Below are 18,958 nucleotides of genomic sequence, written 5' to 3'. Positions count from 1 at the left end.
TCCTGCTGCGATCAACTTGGAATTACCCCCATAGTTGTTTGATTATCTGTCTGGGAGCACCACCAACCTAGTGCCACAAAGAATCTTATCTAAACACAGCCTATATGTTGGTTTCTAGTATTTATTACTAATTTCCAAAAAAAAAAAGGTCCTGTGCGGTTTCAAAATATTTGTTTGTTACATTTAGCTAATAGTCAGCACTTGTGGTAAGATAAGTAAGATAATTGGCAAACACGTACCAGTATTTCCTTCGATGTCCTTGGTGAAGTGAACCCCTTGGCTTGATGACCGCTGCAACGGGGCTGGTTTCCGGACGTTCGTCCAGTCTATTTGAGACACGTCTGAGCGTGATCTGTTGTGCCCTGGCCTACGCTTCGGAGACTCATCATTGAGGGCTGCGGAGTCATTGACTGAGCGAGGCCGGTCGCGTCTACGATGGCACGCACTAAAAAGGTTAAACACAGAAGAGTCCTTCTCCTCCCCAGCTAACAAGGGTGCGTCGTGAAACGTTCTTCTAGCAGATGAGAGCTGTTCTTTGGCGTGAAGACCATTTTTTGCTTTGGCATCAAAGAGGCTACTTTTACACCTCTCCCAAATGATGCTGTGTTGGGACGTGTTGGCGTTCTGACCGTCGGCTTGCTGCTTGATCTTATCCGCTATTCCATTTGCCAAGAGCTCTGGAACTTCATGGATGCCGAAGACTGCTGACGGACGGCCAACGTTCTCTAGGTTATCAAAGGAATTGAAGAAGTCTTCTGTGACCTCTAGCGCTGGGCTAATATCATCCACTTCCAGTGCCTCCATGGCTTGAGGGCGGTTTAATCAATGATGCCTCATAACAAAACTCAACAACCAGCTTCACACATTGTTATATCAGTCGTTGAAAGTGTTGAGAGGATCATTCTTCCCATTGACGTTCTGTTGGAAAAACGTGAATATATAAAGACATGATTTAATATAAGTTCCTTGTACTTCATTTTCACAGTTGTACGTCATAGTTATAACGAATATATAATTTATATAATACTGATTGATTGTATGGATTGAAGATGGTGGAACACCTCATCATCGTGAGCATGAAAAATAAACTTCATTAATGTGGGTAAGCTTAAGCCAACCGGATAGTAATTCTCTAAAGCAGAGGTTCCCAAACGCAGTCCTCTAGGCGCCCCAAAACTCCAGGTTTTAAGGATATCCATGCTTAGGCACAGGTGACTTAATTAGTAGCTCAGTTTGATCATACCATCAGTGAACAAGCAGGGATATCCTTAAAACCTGGACTGTTGGAATGACTTGAGGACAAAGTTTGGGAACCAATGCTCTAAAGATATCAAAATCATTTTATCTTACTGTACATCAAGATAAACACTGATGTTCCAGGACTTTTGGGCTCATGATGTATTGCAGGTTCCTACTGTTGCTTTAGTCACGCCAAATAGCCCCGCTCAGCAAGCCAGACCCCCAGCGACTCTCACTCGACAGACGCATCTTATTTGCATAACTAAAACAAATGGGAATGGCAACGCTACCTTGCTAACTAATCAATTTGATGTGCGATATTTGTACATGTTTGCGACTGAATAGGGTATTCAATAAATGCCGGGTTTTTTTTCCGACCAGTCGAAAAAAAACTGCACTTTTTGCCCGTTTATAGGTTGAATTGACATTTGACCTATTCAATGTCCATGTCTTTTTTTTTTTTTGACTGGTCAAAAAATCCGGCATGGCCGAAAACCGCGTGTATCGGGGGAATTCGCTGGCGATACGCGCATATTGTCAAATTTGTGGGCATTTGACAATTTTTTGGACCATTTTTACCCCAAAAAACCCATGAGAAGGCATGGCGAAAATGGACCAAAAAACTGTCGAAAAACGCTCACTACTGAATACCCACAGATCGAATTAGAGCTGATTTTCCGACTGTAAACTCGTCACTAATTGAATATACCCCTATGTCTGAATCTGTATAAACTAATTCTATCTCTGGGACGCTGTGAGCGGCTTTTCAGTTTTATTGCTCGGGTGTAAAAAGTTTTACTACTACTCAGGAAGTTTAACCTATGAGTAAAATATTGTAACACACTGAAACGAGAAACAAAACATGAAAATGTACTCAACAGTCTTCTAATGATAAGATGAATTACTGAATTTCTTGATAATAGTTGTACTTTAAACACAGGAAATTTGCTGGTATCAAGCTTTGAATTCGACCTTAACGCTTTTGTGGGGAAAAGGGACAATTTATATATGTTTTTGTTTTCTTCCAGCAGATTTATCGGAATAAATAGGAGCTTCTTATGTCCTCCAGAAGTCATATTGGTAAGCTTAGTAGAATGACTTTTTTTGCAGAGTCATTGGTATGTATTCTTAACTGTGATCTTATAGAAATATTGATCGGATTTAAATACATTGGTTGACTTGAAATAAATATCAGAAGAACCGGCAGGATTGCGTCGAGTTACATTTAAAGTGGCACGCTGTTATATAGGAAAAAACCACCCTTACAACGGACACTTTAAATTCAGCAGCAAAATACTAGCAGTTCCCTAATATAGGACGCTAACACATACCCCTATAATGTGCGTTTGATGACAACAGATGAGGAGTATTTAGGTGTACCAGAACGTTCACAGTTGGTTCTCTTGGCTTACATGTTATGGGATACAAAGTGCCTGTTTGAAGTAGCTTTTTATTTACAGTATACATTTGTTACATTGAACCGTTTGGCTTTCCGTTGGTCTGTCTTGATAGCGTGATCTCAGTGACATTAGTCTGATAATATACACGAATGCCTTTAACACCATTTTACTGAGGTTTTTAAAATTGGAAAATAAGTAAAACTACTGTGCGGTACCAATGGTCTATGCACCAAATGCCCTCCAGGGGGGCCCCTCCAAACGGTATCCGGACTCCAGGTCGACAGCACAAAGGTCGACACACCTTAGGTCGACGCCAATTTGGTCGACACACCTTAGGTAGACATGGACAAAAGGTCGACAGGAACAAGGTCGACATGGAAAAAGGTCGACGAGTTTTTCACGATTTTTTTCTTTTTTTGAACCTTTTCATACTTAACGATCCACGTGGACTACGATTGGAACGGTAATCTGTGCCGAGCGAAGCGAAGGCACCATGCCCGAAGCATGGCGAGCGAAGCGAGCCATGCGAGGGGACGCGGTGCACTAATTGGGGTTCCCGGTCACTCTACGAAGAAAACGACCCCAAAAAAACTCATGTCGACCTTTTTCCATGTCGACCTTGTTCCCGTCGACCTTTTGTCCATGTCGACCTAAGGTGTGTCGACCAATTGGCGTCGACCTAAGGTATGTCGACCTTTGTGCTGTCGACCCTCAGTCCCAGACCCCCTCCAAACTAGACCAGTATAGAAGCCAAGGCCACATCCTTATCTGGTTTTTATTACAGAAGGTCACATTTTAATGCTGTGTAACTTTAGAATGGCAAACAATGGGAACTCATAAAACCACATAAATAATGCACGTCCTTCTTGCACACTGTGTACATGCAGTACTGATGTAAGGAAAGGGGCTTTTCAGTTCCTGCTGCAAGGGACAAGACATATAGTAGGGGGTAATTCAGACCTGATCGCATCAGCAAATTTGTTAGCAGTTGGGCAAAACCATGTGTACTGCAGGTGGGGCAGATGTAACATGTGCAGAGAGAGTAAGATTTGGGTGGGTTATATTGTTTCTGTGCAGGGTAAATTCTGTCTCAGTGTTCGCAAATACGCGCTATAGCGCGTATTTTACCCAGTTCTGCGGTCCGGGGACTCACTTTTCTAAACTGTGTGGGTCCCCGGGGACGCGCTCCGCTGAAGCTGGTTGTCTTGTTTAAGCTTCCTGTAATAGAGGACGGAGGCGGAGCCTTACCAGTCTTCTTGCGCAAGCGGCGGCACGCCCCCCTCCCCCGCCGGATAGAGAGTGAGGACGCCCCCCGCCGATCACCTGCTGCAGCTTCACGCGAGGACGGCTCTGCGGTGCTGCACACTGTGCTGCGGGGGGAGGAGAGCGCCGGTGACCGCGGACTGTGAGTGCTGTGAGGAAGAGTGAGCTGGACAAGCGTGCAGAGGGTACCCTAACCTCCCACCCCTAACCCTCCGTTCCCTGCAGCCTAAACCTAACCCTCCCCCTTAGTGCCTAACACTTATCCCACCTCTCTGCAGCCAAACCCTAACCACCCCAACCCCATATCCTAACCCCCCCCCTGCACGCTAAACCAGTGGCGGCAGTGCATACTTACTTTCAGGACCCTGACTGTCAGAATATCGTTGCTGGGATCCTGATCTCCTCGGGATGCCAGCATTGGTATTGTGGCGGCTGTCAGGATTCCGGCATCAGTATTACGGCTGCTGGGATCCCGACAGCCAGGATCCTGAACGCATACTTCCGATATGATAACAGCCCAGCAGCATTGTCACCCTCTCACCCCCACAACACTGTCGTAGTGTCTAAATCCAGTCTGGGGCTCAATTATAGCGGCACCATAAACCCATTACATATAGAAAATTTATTATTTAATAATGTTGCCTGGTGCAATGTGTGGCGCAGTGTGTATAACATGCTCTACCTGGTGCAATGTGTATAACGTGCTCTACCTGGTGCAATGTGTATAACGCGCTCTACCTGGTGCAATGTGTATAACGCGCTCTACCTGGTGCAATGTGTATAATGTGCTCTGCCTGGTGCAATGTGTATAATGTGCTCTGCCTGGTGCAATGTGTATAATGTGCTCTACCTGGTGCAATGTGTATAACGTGCTCTACCTGGTGCAATGTGTATAACGTGCTCTACCTGGTGCAATGTGTATAACGCGCTCTACCTGGTGCAATGTGTATAATGTGCTCTGCCTGGTGCAATGTGTATAACGTGCTCTACCTGGTGCAATGTGTATAACGTGCTCTACCTGGTGCAATGTGTATAATGTGCTCTGCCTGGTGCAATGTGTATAATGTGCTCTGCCTGGTGCAATGTGTATAATGTGCTCTGCCTGGTGCAATGTGTATAATGTGCTCTGCCTGGCGCAATGTGTATAATGTGCTCTGCCTGGTGCAGTGGGTATAACGTGCTCTGCCTGGTGCAATGTGTATAACGTGCTCTGCCTGGTGCAATGTGTATAACGTGCTCTGCCTGGTGCAATGTGTATAACGTGCTCTGCCTGGTGCAATGTGTATAACGTGCTCTGCCTGGTGCAATGTGTATAACGTGCTCTCCCTGGTGCAATGTGTATAACGCGCTCTACCTGGTGCAATGTGTATAATGTGCTCTGCCTGGTGCAATGTGTATAATGTGCTCTGCCTGGTGCAATGTGTATAACGTGCTCTACCTGGTGCAATGTGTATAACGTGCACTACCTGGTGCAATGTGTATAACATGCACTACCTGGCGCAATGTGTATAACATGCTCTACCTGGTGCAATGTGTGGCGCAATGTGTATAACATGCTCTACCTGGCGCAATGTGTATAACATGCTCTACCTGGCGCAATGTGTATAACATGCTCTACCTGATGCAATGTCTGGTGCAATGTGTATAACATACTCTACCTGGTGCAATGTGTATAACGTGCTCTACCTGGTGCAATGTGTACAACGTGCTCTACCTGGTGCAATGTGTATAACGTGCTCTACCTGGTGCAATGTGTATAACGTGCTCTACCTGGTGCAATGTGTATAACATGCTCTACCTGGTGCAATGTGTGGCGCAATGTGTATAACGTGCTCTACCTGGCGCAATGTGTATAACATGCACTACCTGGCGCAATGTGTATAAAATGCTCTACCTGGTGCAATGTGTGGCGCAATGTGTATAACGTGCTCTACCTGGCGCAATGTGTATAACATGCACTACCTGGTGCAATGTGTGGTGCAATGTGTATAACGTGCTCTACCTGGTGCAATGTGTATAACATGCACTACCTGGCGCAATGTGTATAACATGCTCTACCTGGTGCAATGTGTGGCGCAATGTGTATAACATGCTCTACCTGGCGCAATGTGTATAACGTGCTCTACCTGGCGCAATGTGTATAACATGCACTACCTGGTGCAATGTGTGGTGCAATGTGTATAACGTGCTCTACCTGGTGCAATGTGTATAACATGCACTACCTGGCGCAATGTGTATAACATGCACTACCTGGCGCAATGTGTATAACATGCTCTACCTGGTGCAATGTGTGGCGCAATGTGTATAACGTGCTCTACCTGGCGCAATGTGTATAACATGCACTACCTGGTGCAATGTGTGGTGCAATGTGTATAACGTGCTCTACCTGGTGCAATGTGTATAACATGCACTACCTGGCGCAATGTGTATAACATGCTCTACCTGGTGCAATGTGTGGTGCAATATGTATAACATGCTCTACCTGGCGCAATGTGTATAACATGCTCTACCTGATGCAATGTCTGGTGCAATGTGTATAACATACTCTACCTGGTGCAATGTGTATAACGTGCTCTACCTGGTGCAATGTGTACAACGTGCTCTACCTGGTGCAATGTGTATAACGTGCTCGACCTGGTGCAATGTGTATAACATGCTCGACCTGGTGCAATGTGTGGCGCAATGTGTATAACATGCTCTACCTGGTGCAATGTGTGGCGCAATGTGTATAACGTGCTCTACCTGGCGCAATGTGTATAACATGCTCTACCTGGTGCAATGTGTGGTGCAATGTGTATAACGTGCTCTGCCTGGCGCAATGTGTATAACGTGCTCTACCTGGCGCAATGTGTATAACATGCTCTACCTGGTGCAATGTGTGGTGCAATGTGTATAACGTGCTCTGCCTGGCGCAATGTGTATAACGTGCTCTCCTTGGCTCAGTGTGTATAGGAGGTTCTACCTGGTGCAATGTGTATAACATGCTCTACCTGGTGCAATGTGTATAATGTGCTCTGCCTGGTGCAATGTGTATAATGTGCTCTGCCTGGTGCAATGTGTATAATGTGCTCTGCCTGGTGCAATGTGTATAATGTGCTCTGCCTGGTGCAATGTGTATAATGTGCTCTGCCTGGTGCAATGTGTATAACGTGCTCTGCCTGGTGCAATGTGTATAACGTGCTCTACCTGGTGCAATGTGTGGCGCAATGTGTATAACGTGCTCTACCTGGCGCAATGTGTATAACATGCACTACCTGGCGCAATGTGTATAAAATGCTCTACCTGGTGCAATGTGTGGCGCAATGTGTATAACGTGCTCTACCTGGCGCAATGTGTATAACATGCACTACCTGGTGCAATGTGTGGTGCAATGTGTATAACGTGCTCTACCTGGTGCAATGTGTATAACATGCACTACCTGGCGCAATGTGTATAACATGCTCTACCTGGTGCAATGTGTGGTGCAATGTGTATAACATGCTCTACCTGGCGCAATGTGTATAACATGCTCTACCTGATGCAATGTCTGGTGCAATGTGTATAACATACTCTACCTGGTGCAATGTGTATAACGTGCTCTACCTGGTGCAATGTGTACAACGTGCTCTACCTAGTGCAATGTGTATAACGTGCTCTACCTGGTGCAATGTGTATAACATGCTCTACCTGGTGCAATGTGTGGCGCAATGTGTATAACGTGCTCTACCTGGCGCAATGTGTATAACATGCACTACCTGGTGCAATGTGTGGTGCAATGTGTATAACGTGCTCTACCTGGTGCAATGTGTATAACATGCACTACCTGGCGCAATGTGTATAACATGCACTACCTGGCGCAATGTGTATAACATGCACTACCTGGCGCAATGTGTATAACATGCTCTACCTGGTGCAATGTGTGGCGCAATGTGTATAACGTGCTCTACCTGGCGCAATGTGTATAACATGAACTACCTGGTGCAATGTGTGGTGCAATGTGTATAACGTGCTCTACCTGGTGCAATGTGTATAACATGCACTACCTGGCGCAATGTGTATAACATGCTCTACCTGGTGCAATGTGTGGCGCAATGTGTATAACATGCTCTACCTGGCGCAATGTGTATAACATGCTCTACCTGATGCAATGTCTGGTGCAATGTGTATAACATACTCTACCTGGTGCAATGTGTATAACGTGCTCTACCTGGTGCAATGTGTACAACGTGCTCTACCTGGTGCAATGTGTATAACGTGCTCTACCTGGTGCAATGTGTATAACATGATCTACCTGGTGCAATGTGTGGCGCAATGTGTATAACGTGCTCTACCTGGCGCAATGTGTATAACATGCTCTACCTGGTGCAATGTGTGGTGCAATGTGTATAACGTGCTCTGTCTGGCGCAATGTGTATAACGTGCTCTCCTTGGCTCAGTGTGTATAGGAGGTTCTACCTGGTGCAATGTGTATAACATGCTCTACCTGGTGCAATGTGTGCTGCAATGTGTATAACGTGCTCTACCTGGCGCAATGTGTATAACGTGCTCTACCTGGCGCAATGTGTATAACGTGCTCTACCTGGTGCAATGTGTGGCGCAATGTGTATAACATGCTCTACCTGGTGCAATGTGTGGCGCAATGTGTATAACGTGCTCTACCTGGCGCAATGCGTATAACATGCACTACCTGGCGCAATGTGTATAACATGCTCTACCTGGTGCAATGTGTGGCGCAATGTGTATAACATGCTCTACCTGGTGCAATGTGTATAACATGCTCTACCTGGTGCAATGGGTGGTGCAATGTGTATAACGTGCTCTACCTGGTGCAATGTGTAGAACGTGCTCTACCTGGTGCAATGTGTACAACGTGCTCTACCTGGTGCAATGTGTACAACGTGCTCTACCTGGTGCAATGTGTACAACGTGCTCTACCTGGTGCAATGTGTACAACGTGCTCTACCTGGTGCAATGTGTACAACGTGCTCTACCTGGTGCAATGTGTATAACGTGCTCTACCTGGTGCAATGTGTATAACGTGCTCTACCTGGTGCAATGTGTGGCGCAATGTGTATAACATGCTCTACCTGGTGCAATGTGTGGCGCAATGTGTATAACATGCTCTACCTGGTGCAATGTGTGGTGCAATGTGTATAACGTGCTCTACCTGGCGCAATGTGTATAACATGCTCTACCTGGTGCAATGTGTGGTGCAATGTGTATAACGTGCTCTGCCTGGCGCAATGTGTATAACGTGCTCTCCTTGGCTCAGTGTGTATAGGAGGTTCTACCTGGTGCAATGTGTATAACATGCTCTACCTGGTGCAATGTGTGCTGCAATGTGTATAACGTGCTCTACCTGGCGCAATGTGTATAACGTGCTCTACCTGGTGCAATGTGTGGCGCAATGTGTATAACATGCTCTACCTGGTGCAGTGTGTGGCGCAATGTGTATAACGTGCTCTACCTGGTGCAATGTGTATAACGTGCTCTACCTGGCGCAATGAGTATAACATGCTCTACCTGGTGCAATGTGTGGAGAAATGTGTATAACGTGCTCTGCCTGGCGCAATGTGTATAACGTGCTCTCCTTGGCTCAGTGTGTATAGGAGGTTCTACCTGGTGCAATGTGTATAACATGCTCTACCTGGCGCAATGTGTATAACATGCTCTACCTGGTGCAATGTATGGTGCAATGTGTATAACGTGCTCTACCTGGCGCAATGTGTATAACATGCTCTACCTGGTGCAATGTGTGGAGCAATGTGTATAACGTGCTCTACCTGGTGCAATGTGTATAACGTGCTCTCCTTGGCTCAGTGTGTATAGGAGGTTCTACCTGGTGCAATGTGTATAACATGCTCTACTTGGCTCAGTGTGTATAGGAGGTTCTACCTGGTGCAATGTGTATAAGTGGCACTACTGTGTGGAGTATTGTGAATTGGTACTATTATGTGACTACGCCCCTTCCCCACGAAGCCACGCCCCTAAAAATTCCGGCGCGCCTTCGCGCGCACTGTCACGTTTTTGGGTGTGGGTGGGGGAGCACCAATTCTCTTTCTGCCACAAGGTCACTAATATGTCTAGTTACATCTATAGTGCGGGGTGTCCCGTATACTACACAGCCCAGCAGCATCGTCACCCCATCCTCCCCCTTGCACCACTTTTGTAGTGTCCAAATCAAGTTTGTGTTTTTATATTTGAATCATTAATAAGACTAATTAAAACTTTCATTCCAATGGGGCCCAGAAAAGGACAGGTAGGACCCCAATTCTTACCCCACCCAAATCTACCTCTCTCTGCACATGTTACATCTGCCACACCTGCACTGCACATGGTTTTGCCCAACTGCTAACAAATTTACTGCTGCGATCAGGTCTAAATTAGGCCCATAGAGGTAAAAGACAGTGGAGAGTGAAGGGCGATGGGGGAGACACGAGGCCGGTTTGTCACTGACCACAATGTTCCTGAAAATAACAAAACTCCAGATTCATTCAGCCTACAAGGGCCACAGTAGGAGCAGTAAGACCTGGCAAAGTATCGCCTCTGCTGTCACTGAAGGCTGAAGTGGTGCATCAATAAAAGACAGCGCTCAAAGGAAGGTCTATGTGCAATATGAAACAGAAACACTAATGTATGTATGTATGTATGTATGTATGTATGTATGTATGTATGTATGTATGTAGTAGTAGTAGTAGTAGTTTATAAAACAACAACGTAGTGGCACAGTGGAAGCATTGTTGTTTGAAATCTCTAAATTTGTAACATTTATTTGGGGGGAGGGTCAGCCAGTAGGCACAGGGTTAGGCCATGGGAGGGTTAGGGATAGGCATTAGTGGGGGTATTAGGCACTAGCGTGAGGGTTAGTAATTAGTGGGAGAGGTTAGGCTGGAGGAGGGGAGGTTAGGTTTAGTTAGTGGTGGGAGGGTTAGGCACTAGGGGGAGGGTCAGGCACTAGGGGGAGGGGTCAGGCACTAGGGGGAGGATAGGGTTAGGCTGTAGGAGGGGATGTTAGGTTTAGTTAGTGGTGGGAGGGTTAGGGACTAGGGGGAGGGTCAGGCACTAGGGGGAGGATAGGGTTAGGCTGTAGGAGGGGATGTTAGGGTTAGTTAGTGGTGGGAGGGTTAGGGTTAGGCACTATGGGGAGGGTCAGGCACTAGGGGGAGGATAGGGTTAGGCTGTAGGAGGGGATGTTAGGTTTAGTTAGTGGTGGGAGGGTTAGGGACTAGGGGGAGGGTCAGGCACTAGGGGGAGGATAGGGTTAGGCTGTAGGAGGGGATGTTAGGGTTAGTTAGTGGTGGGAGGGTTAGGGTTAGGCACTATGGGGAGGGTCAGGCACTAGGGGGAGGATAGGGTTAGGCTGTAGGAGGGGATGTTAGGGTTAGTAAGGGGGGGTGAGGTTCAGGGTTTAGGCTACAGTAGGGAAGGTTAGGGATAGGCACTAGGGGAGGGCTAGGCTATGGTAGAGTTAGAGTTAAGCACTAGAGGGAAGGTTAGGATTAGGCTACTGGAGGGAGGGATAGAGTTCGGCACTAGGGGGAAGGTTAGGATTAGGCTACAGTAGGGAAGGTTAGGGATAGGCACTAGGGGGAGGGTCAGGCACTAGGGGGAGGATAGGGTTAGGCTGTAGGAGGGGAGGTTAGGTTTAGTTAGTGGTGGGAGGGTTAGGGTTAGGCACTAGGGGGAGGGTCAGGCACTAGGGGGAGGATAGGGTTAGGCTGTAGGAGGGGATGTTAGGGTTAGTAAGGGGGGGTGAGGTTCAGGGTTTAGGCTACAGTAGGGAAGGTTAGGGATAGGCACTAGGGGAGGGCTAGGCTACGGTAGAGTTAGAGTTAAGCACTAGAGGGTAGGTTAGGATTAGGCTACTGGAGGGAGGGATAGAGTTAGGGATAGGCACTACATCTATTCACCTGGCGGTGATCTGCAACCACAACTTTTCCCATCCGTTGGACACTGCAGCCTGCGGGCGGGGAAAACACGGGACAGGCTGGTTTAGCAGGGCACATTTGGTCATTTTTCAATTGGGGAGGGCGTGGCAAGCATGCAAAAGCTGAGGGTACAGGTCCGTTGGTTGTTTCTGCAGACGGTGCCTCAGATAAGTAGCCACGGAAAGAAGTCTTTGCAGACATTTAGCCGTTTGCTTCCTAGAATGAAGAATGCGCGAATATTCCTGTACTCGGAGTGAAAATACACTAATGTGCCAGAAAATACAAACTGTTCCTGCGGTTATACAACATCGATCAAGAATAAACAAGCTATTCAGCTGTAAGTAATTAGCTGCGCTGTAAACTTATTGATTGTCTTCAAATGTATCAATAACTTAAACACTTAAGATGCTGGCATTACTGCAGTATTTCACCTCCAGGAAGATAAACCATAGTAATTCCGTCGGTGACCGCCATAACATTAAAACCACTGACAGGTGAAGGTTTTTTGAATCCCGAATCCAGGTATTGAAAAAATGATCTGAGATTGTCTTCTCTAGTTAGTACCTACCAAAAGTGGTCCAAGGAGGGGCAACAGATCTCAATCCATTCGAGCATCTGTGGGAAGTCCTGGAAAAACAAGTCCGAGCTATGGAGGCACCTTCCGAGGTCTTGTGGAGTCCATGCTTTGACGGGTCAGAGCTGTTTTGGCGGCACGAGTGCGGCCTACACAATATTAGGTGGGTGGTTTTAATGTTGTCCCGACTGCCACTGGATGGTGCCCAATGGAGCACACATGCAGTTGGGGACACACATCTCAGCTCGAAGCCTCCTGAGGTGTGAGCTGAAGAGTCTGCAAACACCGTGGTTTGGGTGGTCAAATGGGAGTCTGAACACCCTTACCTGGACTTTAGATGGGTTTAGCTACTTTGCCCGGCAAAACCTGGTACTAATGGGCGCGAACACGGGGCACTCGGGCCCAACGGTGGTAGTGGTGATGGGAAGGAACAATTGAATAGCTCCAGCGGGCGGCCATTAGATTTGGGTGCCCACAAAACCATTGACAGTTAAAAAAAAATGTATTAAAAAAGTTGTTTGAAGGCTCTTCGATTGTGTCATAAAATCTGCATCTTTGATAACCGCATACTGGGTCTAATTCAGTAAGGATTGCAAATACGGCTAAGTAGCAGAATTTGCAATCCTTGTGCCCAACATGCTGACTGACCCCCCTTGATCAAGCACAAATTACGATTGCACCGTAATTTCTGCTTGATCGCAAAAAAATGGGGTAGCCTCCTGCCGGCGCAGTCTGCGGGTAGCCTCGTGCCGGCTTCTGTGAACCATGGGCGGTTCAGGGTGGAGACTGGGAGGTGATCTAAAGGCATCGCAAAAAGAGGAGGTGCCAGGGGTGGTGTTATGGGAGTGCCGGCGGGAAGGACGGGGGGGGGGCGTATTGGCAGGCAGCCGGGATCTCGTTCGCAGCACCACAGCCGCAGGGACCATGTCTTAAGAAAGTTTCAAAAGAGACTCTGCACCAGGCAGGGGCAGCTCGAGGAGCCGATGTTACAACAGATGGCACATCGATGGTGAAAAGATCGGATTCACCAGCGCACTTGAGCAAAGCTCGGATAAGAAAAGTGGGCATCGCAGGGCTTGCTCAATCCATCACACGGAACGCACAAGGGGCACGCTTACACTGGCATGTGCATATTTTTACACTTGAGAACCCACGAGTAATCGCAGCCGCACATGATCTGCGCACATCTGTCAATCGGGCCATAGCGTGTTGCTACACTAAAGGAACCTGGATTGTGCTAAAGACATTGGGGGTAATTCCAAGTTGATCGCAGCAGGAAATATTTTAGCAGTTGGGCAAAACCATGTGCACTGCAGGGGAGGCAGATGTAACATGTGCAGAAAGAGCTGGATTTGGGTGGGTTATATTATTTCTGTGCAGGGTAAATACTGGCTGCTTTATTTTTACACTGCAAATTAGATTGCAGATTGAACACACCAAACCCAAATCTAACTCTCTCTGCACATGTTATATCTGCCCCCCCTGCAGTGCACATGGTTTTGCGCAACTGCTAAAAAAATTCCTGCTGCGATCAACTTGGAATTACCCCCATAGTACATTGAGGTCCATACTTTCTGTAGGATCAGTTACGGCCGTATGGACTTATGGTGTTTCCACATGCTGTTTGGGAGATCGATACAAGGATCTATACACTATAATGACAACCCGCTAATTAACTGACATCGCTACCGGCAACAAATTCAGCTGATTATATCCATAACACATGCTGTCATTTTTTTCCCACTGGGAATCACCCAATTTATCATTACTTGGGAAGTCTAGTTATTCCTTATATTATTGTACAAGGCCATTTTTACATTCCCGCTGCTGCTCTGGTTTTTAATCTGGATTTTTATTTTTTATTTTATGCAATACAATGTATTTGTTTCGCTTTAGTGCATGAGTGTATAATATACAGTTCTGTATTTTATTTAGACTGGGTGAACGCTAACTAATAAAACTGGGGGTAAAGTTGTGTTAAGATTGGGGTAATTACGCGGCTTTGATGGTTGTGGGAGAATACAGCGGACAAGGACTAATAAGCCGAATGACAACATGGAAACATTTCTGGGGAATAATCGCTGATAGAAGAATATGAGCTCCGAAATGTTTGTTTCCTGTCACAGGGCCTTGTTTCTCCGCTCCATTACCTCTGACAGCATCTGCCAGGAAGCCGAGCTTTGTATGGCTGCACGCAGTACGCCGGCTGGGGCCTAGACACCCTTCGTTGCTGCTTGTTGATGCGTGAAGTATCAGAGAGGATGGGCAAAGTTATCCCAAGCATAATAGATGCTAAACAGGTATAGGCAAGACCAAGCCTAGGATGGCGCTCTGCTTGCAGACAGGTGGGAGAAGCAGGACAGCGCGGAACAGTCTGTAGCTAAAAATCTACCCCGTCATTTCTTACTTTAAATGCCTGATATATCATCGTCTCTCAGTATATATGTAAGAATAGGTATCCTGACTCTAGGTTGACACACATTAGGTCGACACCTATTGTTCCACATTCAGGTCAACACAGGAAATAGGCCGACGCGACCATTTGCAAGGTCGACATGGGGAAAAAAAATGTTTCACTTTTTCATACTTTACAATCCACGTGGACTACAATTAGGAACGGTGCACTAATTGGGGTTCCCTGTCACTTTACGAAGAAAACGTTACCAAAAAAACATTAAAAAACTCATGTCGACCTTTTTCCATGTCGACCTAATGGCTGTGTTGACCCATTTCCTGTGTCCACCTAGTCGACCTAATGTGTGTCGACCTAGACACTGACGACCCCGAGTCTCATACCCATAAGAATATATAAAACAGCAAAAGTTTGCACTGCCGAAATCTCTTCCAACAGAGTTACCGTACATTGCGCTAGCTTAGGTCATGCATTTGCGCTGTTAGAGGCAGGGGAGGTGAAGGGTTCTACTGGATCACTCTTCGCACGCAAGGAAAGTCTTCCATAGGAAAGAGTGCACTTCTGTAGATGGCGTTAGCCGTCAGAGTTAAGGTCAGGAAACACTTAGTTTTCAAGGCTTCATAATAAGCGCAATCGCAACTCCCCCACGCACTATTTTGGCATGATGGTGTGGTCCCATACAGACATTAATGAAGAGGATATCACAGATATTCTTGCGGAATTCAGTGCACAGCACTATGGGGCGCAGAAAACAAATCTCCAAGTTCGGAGCAACAGCAAGGGTGGCATATGGCCGCACATACTCGCAGGAAAAGCCGTCTCGGGGTTACTGTATTGACCCCAATGTCGTTTGCACAGCTGAAAAAGGGCAGGCAGCCGTTTCAAAGCGCATGAATTTACAGCGAAAAATTAACATCTCCTGATTAAGTGAACTTGGCTCAACCGTGCACCAGATTTCATTTTTATTAATTATTATTATTATTATTATTATAATTCAGGGTTGGGGGAAAAAAAAACTGTTAAAAAAAGTGTTGTTGTTTTTTTTAACCAAATTATTTTTTTCATTAATTTTTTAGTGGAAAAAAAACATTGAATCATGTATTAGAAACCTTGATCACGTTTTAATGCTTTCTAACATGAATAATGTTATTAGGCTTTGGGTTGATTTATTTTACATCCATTAATAAAACCAATTTATTACAGCTGATTATTCCTATTACATCTGAATAATAAGAATTTACTTACCGATAATTCTATTTCTCGGAGTCCGTAGTGGATGCTGGGGTTCCTGAAAGGACCATGGGGAATAGCGGCTCCGCAGGAGACAGGGCACAAAAAGTAAAGCTTTAGGATCAGGTGGTGTGCACTGGCTCCTCCCCCTATGACCCTCCTCCAAGCCAGTTAGGTACTGTGCCCGGACGAGCGTACACAATAAGGGAGGAATTTTGAATCCCGGGTAAGACTCATACCAGCCACACCAATCACACCGTACAACTTGTGATCTAAACCCAGTTAACAGTATGATAACAGCGGAGCCTCTGAAAAGATGGCTCACAACAATAATAACCCGATTTTTGTAACTATGTACAAGTATTGCAGATAATCCGCACTTGGGATGGGCGCCCAGCATCCACTACGGACTCCGAGAAATAGAATTATCGGTAAGTAAATTCTTATTTTCTCTATCGTCCTAGTGGATGCTGGGGTTCCTGAAAGGACCATGGGGATTATACCAAAGCTCCCAAACGGGCGGGAGAGTGCGGATGACTCTGCAGCACCGAATGAGAGAACTCCAGGTCCTCTTTTGCCAGGATATCAAATTTGTAGAATTTTACAAACGTGTTCTCCCCTGACCACGTAGCTGCTCGGCAGAGTTGTAATGCCGAGACCTCTCGGGCAGCCGCCCAAGATGAGCCCACCTTCCTTGTGGAATGGGCCTTAACCGATTTAGACTGTGGCAGGCCTGCCTCAGAATGTGCAAGTTGAATTGTGTTACAAATCCAACGAGCAATCGACTGCTTAGAAGCAGGCGCACCCAACTTGTTGGGTGCATACAGTATAAACAGCGAGTCAGATTTTCTGACTCCAGCTGTCCTGGAACATATTTTCAGGGCCCTGACAACTTCTAGCAACTTGGAGTCCTCCAAGTCCCTAGTAGGTGCAAGGCACCACAATAAGCTGGTTCAGGTGAAACACTGACACCACCTTAGGGAGAGAACTGGGGACGAGTCCGCAGCTCTGCCCTGTCCGAATGGACAAACAGATATGGGCTTTTTTGAGAAAAAACCACCAATTTGACACTCGCCTGGTCCAGGCCAGGGCCAAGAGCATGGTCACTTTTTATGTGAGATGCTTCAAATCCACATATTTGACTGGTTTTAAACCAATGTGATTTGAGGAATCCCAGAACTACGTTGATATCCCACAGTGCCACTGGAGGCACAAAAAAGGGGTTTGTATATGCAATACTCCCTTGACAAACTTCTGGACTTCAGGAACTGAAGCCAATTCTTTCTGGAAGAAAATTTACAGGGCCGAATTTGAACCTTAATGGACCCCAATTTGAGGCCCATAGACACTCCTGTTTGCAGGAAATGCAGGAAACGACCGAGTTGAAATTTCTTTGTGGGGCCTTCCTGGCCTCACACCACGCAACATATTTTCGCCACACGTGGTGATAATGTTGTGCGGTCACCTCCTTTCTGGCTTTGACCAGGGTAGGAATGACCTCTTCCGGAATGCCTTTTTTCCCTTAGGATCCGGCTTTCCATCGCCATGCCGACAAACGCAGCTGCGGTAAGTCTTGGAACAGACATGGTACTTGCTGAAGCAAGTCCCTTCTTAGCGGCAGAGGCCATAAGACCTCTGTAAGCATCTCTTGAAGTTCCGGGTACCAAGTCCTTCTTGGCCAATCCGGAGCCATGAGTATAGTTCTTACTCCTCTACGTCTTATAATTCTCAGCACCTTAGGTATGAGAAGCAGAGGAGGGAACACATACACCGACTGGTACACCCACGGTGTTACCAGAACGTCCACATCTATTGCCTGAGGGTCTCTTGACCTGGCGCAATACCTGTCCCGTTTTTTGTTCAGACGGGACGCCATCATGTCCACCTTTGGTATTTCCCAACGGTTTACAATCATGTGGAAAAAACTTCTCAATGAAGTTTCCACTCTCCCGGGTGGAGGTCGTGCTGAGGAAGTCTGCTTCCCAGTTTCCATTCCCGGGATGAAAAACTGCTGACAGTGTTATCACATGATTTTCCGCCCAGCGAAAAATCCTTGCAGTTTCTGCCATTGCCCTCCTGCTTCTTGTGTCGCCCTGTCTGTTTACGTGGGCGACTGCCGTGATGTTTTTCCCACTGGATCAATACCGGCTGACCTTGAAGCAGAGGTCTTGCTAAGCTTAGAGCATTATAAATTTACCCTTAGCTCCAGTATATTTATGTGGAGAAAAGTCTCCATACTTGATCACACTCCCTGGAAATTTTTCCCTTGTGTGACTGCTCCCCAGCCTCTCAGGCTGGGCTCCGTGGTTACCAGCATCCAATCCTGAATGCCGAATCTGCGGCCCTCTAGAAGATGAGCACTCTATAACCACCACAGGAGAGACACCCTTGTCCTTGGATATTGGGTTATCCGCTGATGCATCTGAAGATGCGATCCGGACCATTTGTCCAGCAGATCCCACTGAAAAGTTCTTACGTGAAATCTGCCGAATGGAATTGCTTCGTAGGAAGCCACCATTTTTACCAGGACCCTTGTGCAATGATGCACTGTTTTTAGGAGGTTCCTGACTTGCTCGGATAACTCCCTGGCTTTCTCTTCCGGGAGAAACACCTTTTTCTGGACTGTGTCCAGAATCATCCCTAGGCACAGCAGACGTGTCGTCGGGATCAGCTGCGATTTTGGAATATTTAGAATCCACCCGTGCTGATTATAGCAGTATCCGAGATAGTGCTACTCCGACCTCCAACTGTTCCCTGGACTATGCCCCTATCAGGAGATCGTCCAAGTAAGGGATAATTAAGACGCCTTTTCTTCGAAGAAGAATCATCAATTCGGCCATTACCTTGGTAAAGACCCCGGGGTGCCGTGGACAATCCAAACGGCAGCGTCTGAAACTGATAGTGACAGTTCTGCACCACGAACCTGAGGTAC

At 46.7% G+C, this 18,958-nt stretch overlaps 1 protein-coding gene across 1 annotated transcript in view; it reads right to left on the bottom strand.

Moving 5' to 3' along the window:
- Nucleotides 1–18,958, bottom strand: part of PLEKHM3 (pleckstrin homology domain containing M3) — a 340,328-nt gene that overhangs the window by 314,197 nt on the left and 7,173 nt on the right. The window contains exon 2 of the mRNA XM_063932670.1: nucleotides 240–918. Within this exon, the coding sequence (XP_063788740.1) occupies nucleotides 240–804 (565 nt within the window). The 5' untranslated portion in view covers nucleotides 805–918. The remainder of the gene's footprint in view (nucleotides 1–239; nucleotides 919–18,958) is intronic.

This window comes from Pseudophryne corroboree, chromosome 7, assembly GCF_028390025.1.
Source record: "Pseudophryne corroboree isolate aPseCor3 chromosome 7, aPseCor3.hap2, whole genome shotgun sequence".
NCBI classification, from domain to species: domain Eukaryota; kingdom Metazoa; phylum Chordata; class Amphibia; order Anura; family Myobatrachidae; genus Pseudophryne; species Pseudophryne corroboree.
The sequence above is the reverse complement of the archived record's forward strand: the minus strand, read 5'-3'. Positions and strand labels throughout refer to the sequence as shown.